Below are 7,881 nucleotides of genomic sequence, written 5' to 3' on the forward strand. Positions count from 1 at the left end.
AAACGCTTAGCGCAGTGCCTGCGAGTGTTCGTTAAATGGTAGCATTTATTATTAGAATGATAATTGCCTTCAGATGTTTCAAAGGTCACATGGAAACACGACTTCTCTCGCTGCTCCTCCAGCGATGCAAGTGAGAGGGAGACAGATTTCGCCGGGCTGGAAGGAAGCATGCTCTTGCAGCCCGCGCAGCAGCCTCTAAGAGGTTTTGTTGTGTGCGCGTTGAGTACGTCCGGTTGTGGGCAAAGAGAAATTAAGGTTGCAGATGGAAATAAGGTTACTAATCAGTTGGCTTTCGAATGATCTGAAATGATTATTTTCAGATTATTAGGTGGATCCAGTGAATCACGAGTCCTACAGGTGAAAGAGGCAATCAGAGGAGAACCAGGTTGAGGGTTAAGTGAGAACTTGACTGGAAGTTACTGGCTTTGAAGATGGGACAGTGGGGCATGAGCCAAGGAATGTGGGCAGTTGCTGCAAAGGGCAGGGAAGGGGATGCCCCCCAGGAGCTTCTGGAAAGGAATGTAACCCCGCTGACACTTTGATTTCAGCTCAGGGAGACCCAGCTTGGACACCTGACCTCCAGAGCTACAGATAATAGGCTTGTGTTGTTTTAAGTCAGGGTGTTTGTGTAATTTTCCATTTGCAATTGTAATTAGAAACTAATACAAAATGAAAGGATCGACTCTGCCAGGGGCCTGCTCCCTCCTGCAGGGAGGGCTGCTATGGCAGCTGGGCAGAGAGAACATTTACTGGATGTGTTTCATTAGGCAGTGGGGTGAAGGCACGTGCAAGAATGTTCCTGAATAGCTTTGCCTCGCTGCTGCCCTCTCCTGATGCAAACCACACACACACACACACACACCACACACACACACACACACACACATCCCACACACACGGACGGGGCTTCCCTGGGGATGTCTGCTGTTTCCTTTCTGTTTAGTGGCTCAGGTGGAGAGAAGGAACAAGTAGAGGATCCTTTTGAACCTGTGTCTCAGCTGCACAGCTCGTCTTTGCCAGAGATGCCAGTGTGTGCCAGGCGTCTGGCACTTGTCCGACCATGAATAAAACTGATACTTTTGTTTCTTTGTTGCCTTCTGTTCTCTGCATCTTCTCAGATTCTAGAATTAGAGGGGGTGGAGGGATGACAGACTGGTGGGCCTCCCTGGAGCGTTGATAGTAAACTTAGAGACCGGCTTTGGGCTGCTCAAATCCAGTGGATTTCAATAAGCAAAGGCTCTCAAGGGAACTCGGACCTGCAACTTTAGAATGAGGATGGAATGCAAAAGCCCCAATTGCACCAGCGTGCAGAGTGCAAGACTGAAAGGCTGCAGATGCTTCATGCTAAACTTTACTGTGTGGTGCTGGGTTGGGCTGTCCGAGATCCTGGCTGCCTGCTTTGTTTTGAATTGTGCTGAAGGCCCCAGAAGGAACCATGGAGGAATTTTATTTATGGTCAACTCAGATTTCTAGAATTATTTCCTACGACATAGTCTCAAGTTGGCTTGGTTAAGTTGGCTTGGGGTTGCACATTTATTAAAATTTTTTTAGATTTATTTATTTATGTATACAAGAGCTGGGGTGTAGACCAGAGGTGTGGGGAGTGAGAGGATTCACCAGAGACAGAACAGGGAGCAGAACAGGCAGATCTACTGAAATACACTGCTGAGGGGTGAAGCAGGATGTCAGGAGAGGTCTGCTGTGCCATATGGGTCAGCTCCCTGGCCGGGTATCGAACTCGTCCTGTAGTGGCTGCAGATAGTTTTGTGGTGCTGAGAATTAACCCCTTGCACCACGAGGGAGGCCCAGGGATTGCACATTTATTAAGCCCTGGCCAGGATTGTAGATTTCAGAGACCCACTGAGGAATTAACCACAGAGGTGTGGTGGGGTCCAAAGGCTGATGTGACAGACTCCAGACCAAAGAGTGAGGCCAAAGTAAGTAGAAGGTAGGAGAAAAAAGTCAATGAAATTGAAATGAAAATTCAATAAAAAACTGAAGGATGAGGAAAAGCAATGAGTCTGAGACGTGGGACACTCTGTCCCTAGAAACTAGGTTTTGATTCAGGGGGTCCAGGAGACATGGGGTTCATCTAAAGTGAGACAAGCCATTGGCCTCCCAGGTGGCGCAGCGGTTGAGCGCTGGGTTGCGAAGCTGCCCGCGGCCTCTGCGGCGCCGGTTCGATCCCCGGCTGCTCCCCGGCCACCGGAGGAGGGTCCCACATGGCGCGCAGACCTCTCCTGCCGCCCGCTGCTCCCCTCAGCAGTGTACTTCGTCCGTCTGCCTGCTCTGCTCCCCGCTCTGGCTCTGGTGAGTTCTCTCACCTTCCCGGCTTCTGACTGTACCCAGTGCTTGTATAAACCAAACAAACAAACAAATAAATAAATAAGACATGCCTCTAGAAAATTAAAAAAAAAAGAGTAAAAAAAAAAATAAATAAAGTGAGACAAGCCAAGAAAGAGAAAGAAAAAAGAAGCGAGTTCTGTTGATTGAACTGCAGGAAGAGAGAAGGCTTTCTTGGGAGAAGGGTCGAGTTCTTGGAGGCCATCTTAAAAGGAAAAAGGAAAAGAGAAATGCTTTCACCTACATGCTTTTAAGGCTAGAACTAGATGAGGCTGCTCATTTGCAGATGGGGAGGAAAAACCAGACTTGGATTTAACAACTGTGCCGAACAGAGAGAGGCCGCTAGAGGGAGCACGGAGCCTGGAGGCTGCGGGGAAGGCAGCGCTGTCCCAGCAACAGGTGGCCACAGCATGAGAGTCAGTGGCTAGCATTGCAGGCTTACCAGGTAAGGGACACCCTTATTCAAAGGGAAGGTATTGCCACACCCTGAGGAGACATTCCTAGGGATGTGTGGAGCCAGGACTAACTGCCTGTGCTGAGAAAATGAAACACACCCTAAAGGGATTTCATGCAGGAAAGAACTGGATCCAGTCACATGCGAGTTAAATTGGGACTATTGGGACCTTTATTTTATTTTATTTTTAAAATTTTTTAAAAGATTTTTTTATGCATATAAGAACTGGGGTACAGGCCAGAGGTGAGGGGTGAGAGGATCTACCAGAGACAGAGTGGGGAACAGAACAGGCAGACTGACCCAAATACACTGCTGAGGGGAGCAGCGGGCGAGGCAAGAGAGGTCTGTTGTGCCATGTGGGTTGCTCCCTGGCCAGTCGGGGATTGAACTCGTGCTGCAGAGGCTGTGGATTCCTTCACAGTGTGGTGCTTAACCCCTTGAGCCACCAGGGAGGCCTGGGACCTTTATTTTAAATTTGCAAATGTCCCAAGAGGGCAGAAATGTCTTAAACACCCCATTTTGAGAGAAACTAGGCACCTCCAAGACTGTAGGGTGCTCTTAGACGGCCTCCTTTCATGCTCAAATAACCTTCCCGCAGATTCTCCCAGCTGAGATTTAAGTTCACTTGCTGGGAACTGTAAAGAACTAGGATAGACTGAGGCATCCTGGCGAGGAGACGTCAAGGGCTTCCTGCTCATCTTGTCAGATAAGGTTCTGCTTATCCAGAACCACTGCTGGCAGCAGCCACTTGGTTCCGGTTGAGCGCACTTCCCCGTGCATCAGGAGGAGACAGCCACTGGGGTACCCTGCCATCACCTTTTCGGCCAAGTCAGATAGATCCCAGCCCCTCTGCGCTGCCATGAGCTGCCAGTGGAAGCCCACGCTTCTGGGGTGCATCCATGAGAGGGGGTATTCCCACCAGCAGCCGCTGCACTGCTTGGAGGCTGAGCAGAGCATGTGCACCAGAGGCGTGGCTGACAGCACCCCGCTCCCCACCCAGCCCCACTGCCCCAGCATCTTCCTCCTGGACCAACCCATAAAATCCCACACAGTAGCTCCTGGGCACGTAATTGCCTAGGGCCTGAGACTAAGCTGGTGCCTCTAAGTTTTGTTGGTGCCATCCTATTCTGACCTTGAAAAAGGAAGACCCATGAGCAACATGGGGATGGGTTAGTCACCTTTGGAGGTGCTGGGGGAACTGCTTACATTTCATGGGGAAAGACCGCCATGAAGCAGCCCCTGCCCAGGCCAGCGGCTCTCCAGCTGCCTCATCCCAGGAGGTTCAGGTCTCACCCACTGTCCTAGGGTCACACCTTAGAGGTGGAGGAGGGTTCCCCCAGGCCGGGAGAGGATAGAGGTGCAGGTACCTGCTAGGAAAGGATCAGGGAGCTCAGAGAACCCGGAGGGCACAGCGTGGAGAGGGTCAGGGCTGGAAGAGTCCCTCGCTGCTGTGGTGGCTTTGGGAGAGCAGTTGTGGCCCCTTCGGGGAGTGTGTGGGGGTTGGGGGGGCAGGGGGTGAGGCAGCCTGCAGGCGGCGGAAATCCACAGGGCAGAGGGGCAGTTTGAGGCCAGTCGGGACTCCACAAAGGCTATTTTGGGATGTGGAGACTTGAACATTCTCCTAAGCTGAGGAGGAGGAAAGGTTTAGAATCCAAGGGACGGCGTCGCCAGGGAGGGGCCCAGGGCAGTGGGCCTCGTGCCTTCCGTCCCCGCGCAGTGACCCACCAGACAGCCAGGCTGGGGATGCAACGCTTTAATGAGGCTTGTGAGGGTGGCGAGCGGGGCGTGGGGCTGCACGAGCCTCCCCGGCCTCAGCCTGGGGCGCCGGGTGTCCTGCCCATCAGGCCTTTGTGACTTCAGAGATGCGAGGGAAAAGGCTCTTCAGATAGTTGATGAGTTTTTTCATCTCTTTCTCCACTTTCTTCCCAAATTCATAGCTGTACTTGGCCAGCTGCTCCTCTGAGGTGGTTGCTGGGGAATATTGGGAGAGAAATGTCGGGGTGATGCTAATCCCCACACCCCCCACCCCCACTCCAGCAGGAGCCCCAGAGCTGGCACCAGCGACCAACAGCTTGCTTGCATCTCATTTCTCTTTAATGCTTGTTCCCTGGGAAGCTTCCTGTCCCGCTCCGTCCCAGCTGTGTCCCCTGAGCTGGCTCAGCCTCGGCCCCGACCTCTTGCTGCCTCTTACCAGCCGTGGGGGTGAGCTCAGTCATGGCCTCTTCAGAGAGTGTGTGGGATGCGCTGAGTTTTTCCTCAAGGTGAGTGGTTTTGAAGCTGTTCGCCTGCGCGATGAGGTGAGGCAGCTCAGGCTTTGGATTCTTGGGTGTCCTGATAGATTTGATCACAACCTCCTCTTGGGAAAAGAGCTCTTCTATGGAGATGGAAGCCTCCTTAGCAGCGTCCTTTTTGGGGGCCTGGTCCTTCTGGGGATGACCGCTGGGGGTGACCTGCGTGGCTGGGGCTGAGGAGACGGGTGGGGCGGAGGGCAGAGAAAGAAGTCCTGGTGAGAAGCCGTCGGCCCTTCGTGGAGGGCCCGAGGTGGACTCGCTGCCCAGTTAGCTGGACGCGGGTTGACCAGCAGCAGATCTCTGGGGCCCCAGAGACCCATCTCTGATCTCGAAGGCCGTTGACCAGCAACTACAGTTCTAGCAAATTGGCCTTCCCAGCTAGAGGGATTATGCAGACCCCTCTGGTGCCCAAGGCGGCTCAGTAGCTATTGGCTCTTTCCCCTGAAATTCTAGGAATTGCGTGAATTCTCTGGCTTCTCCCAGGTCAATTGGGGGCGGCTAGCCAGGGGGAAACCATGCTCGCCGGTGACCCACAAAGCAGACGTCTGTAACGGCCGCGGCTTTGCGCTGGGGAGCGGGGTGTCTGGGACCAGTTCACCCCTCACCTCAGGGGGTGCTGAAAGTCTGACCAGGCACATTTGGATACGGCATGTAGCCCCCGCGCCTGTCTCCTGTGACTACCCAGAGTCCAGTGCCGTTCAAATCGTTTCTGCGCCCCAGATCTTGGCCAATGAAGGCAGCAGGAAAGCCTCAGCCGAACACCAAGAGGGACCGTCTTGGCTCTGCTTCTCCAGGCGGAGATGTCATTGTTTACTGGACAATCTCTTAGTCATCACCAGCTTACACTAAAGAATGCCAGCATGAGACTTACCAGCATCTGTGGGGTGCTGTACCAGGTGAACTTTATTTTCTGGCTCTGAAAAATAAGGGGTGAAAGTCTCCAGATATTTCATATGCAAGACGCGCCTGTCTGACCTCGCATTTTTAAAAAGCTTCTCTGGTGCTGTTTTTTTGTTTTGTTTTGTTTTGTTTTGTTTTGTTTTAGCGCTTCTAACACTTGTAATTTATTTGATACATGTTGTTTGTCTCTCCCTCAGCCATGATGGAGTCTCCGGCTATTGGTGTATCCTGAACACCTAAACTTTGTGTCTGCGCAGAGTAAGTCCTTAATACACAGCTGCTGAGGAATGTGCGTGTCTGTCTTGCCCTCTTTGTGTTTGTTTTTTTTTTCAAAAGATTTATTTATTTATGCATACAAGAGCTGGGTACAGGCCAGAGGGTGTGTGTGTGTGTGTGTAGGGGGGTGGGTTGAGAGGATTCACCAGAGACAGAGTGGGGAGCAGAACAGGCAGAATGACTGAATGAAATACACTGCTGAGGGGAGCAGCGGGCGAGACAGGAGAGTCTGCTGCACCATGTGGGTTGCTCCCTGGCTGGCCGGAAATCGAACTCGTGCTGTAGAGGCTGCGGACAGCTTCACAGGTTGCAGCCCAACCCCTGCGCCACCAGGGAGGCCCTGTCTTGCCCTCTTTGTACAGGGGGCCATGCAGAAGGGCTGGGAGGGCAGGGACTCTGCCTGAGGTGCTCATTGTCATGAGAGACTGCAATTGAATCGGTCTCTGTTGACCCTTAGTCCTCCCTGATTTGGGTCCAATTTGGCCCCTGTGGTCCCAGCTCCAGGCTTTCTAGGGCACAGAATTCTTGGGGTCATGTGCCCCCGCCCCGGGCCACTATACCTGTCACCTCAGGTGTGACCTTTCGCTTCTACATGTCCTTACCTTTCCACACAGCACACGGCAAGGATTAAGGAAAGGTCTGCTGAGTGCTGAGGCCTTTCCATATGACAGCCCAGTGACCTCTGGGGGACAGGGGTGAAAAGGCAGCCAGACTCACCGTGAAGGGCAGTGAGAGAGGTGGAGGCCAGACTGGCCAGCAGCAGGATGCTGAAGAACTTCATGGTGGAGCCGTGTGGGGTCCTGTTCCCTGGGGGAGCTGCTTAGTGTTGCTGGGAGGGTGACCGGGAGAGCTTTATTTATTCTGGAGCAGGGATGGGCTCTAGAGTGCCTGGTTCGGGATTGGACCTGGGTGCGTTCCAGATTTCCCCTCCCAAGTTCCCTATTCTGAATACCTTTGTTTTGGGGAACTGGATCTTCTGGGAAACCAGTTAACAGGTAAGTAGGGCCCCCAGCATGCCCCCTGGCCCGGACACGACAGGGTGTGCCAGCCCTTGGAATAACTGACTGGAGATGAGTCTGTCTTTTTAAAAATTTTATTTTATTTCATTTATGCATACAAGAGCTGGGGCACAGGTCAGAGGTGCAGGGGTGAGAGGATTCACCAGAGACAGAGTGGGGAGCAGAACAGGCAGATGTACTGAAAGCACTGCTGAGGGGAGCGGCGGGCAAGACAGGAGTGGTCTGCTGTGCCATGTGGGTAGCTACCTGGCTGGGGATCAAACTGCTGTGGTGGCTGCAGATGGCTTCATAGTGCTGAGACACAACTCCTTGCACCACCAGGAAGGCCCTGAGTTTCTCTTTTTTATGGTACAAATTACTCATGTAATTTTACTTTGGTTTGTTGTCCCTTAATAAATTGCACCTTCCTTAGGAAAAGGGGACTTCCAGGAAGAGTGGGATTATATCCATTCTGTTGGCCATTGTTTTCCTAGCACCTGAAAGGCTGCAGGCTCTCAGCAGGGTCCCAGATTTTATTTGTCAAGTGAATGAATAAAGGAAAGGCCAGGCTGTCCCCCAAACCACAGATAAAGCTCCCCGTCAGCTCGGGCTCAAGGGA

At 52.6% G+C, this 7,881-nt stretch overlaps 1 protein-coding gene across 1 annotated transcript; it reads right to left on the minus strand.

Moving 5' to 3' along the window:
• Positions 1-4,637: 4,637 nt before the first annotated feature.
• Positions 4,638-7,045, minus strand: LOC119247077 (glycosylation-dependent cell adhesion molecule 1-like). The gene is made up of 3 exons (XM_037513292.1): positions 6,982-7,045; positions 4,989-5,261; positions 4,638-4,768 (listed from the first exon to the last, which is right to left on the minus strand). Exons 1-3 carry the CDS (start codon positions 7,043-7,045, stop codon positions 4,638-4,640), a joined length of 468 nt encoding a protein of 155 aa, XP_037369189.1.
• Between the last annotated feature and the right edge of the window lie 836 nt (positions 7,046-7,881).

The sequence above is a fragment of the Talpa occidentalis genome, unplaced genomic scaffold (assembly GCF_014898055.3).
Source record: "Talpa occidentalis isolate TD23 unplaced genomic scaffold, MPIMG_talOcc4v2.1 talOcc4.16, whole genome shotgun sequence".
Lineage (NCBI taxonomy): Eukaryota > Metazoa > Chordata > Mammalia > Eulipotyphla > Talpidae > Talpa > Talpa occidentalis.

Coding starts and splice junctions, on each gene's coding strand:
- LOC119247077 (XM_037513292.1), bottom strand. CDS start 7,045: ATGAAGTTCTTCAGCATCCTGCTGCTGGCCAGTCTGGCCTCCACCTCT. Junction 5,262..6,981: donor CTCTCTCACTGCCCTTCACG/GTGAGTCTGGCT, acceptor CCGTCTCCTCAG/CCCCAGCCACGCAGGTCACC. Junction 4,769..4,988: donor TGAGCTCACCCCCACGGCTG/GTAAGAGGCAGC, acceptor AATATTCCCCAG/CAACCACCTCAGAGGAGCAG.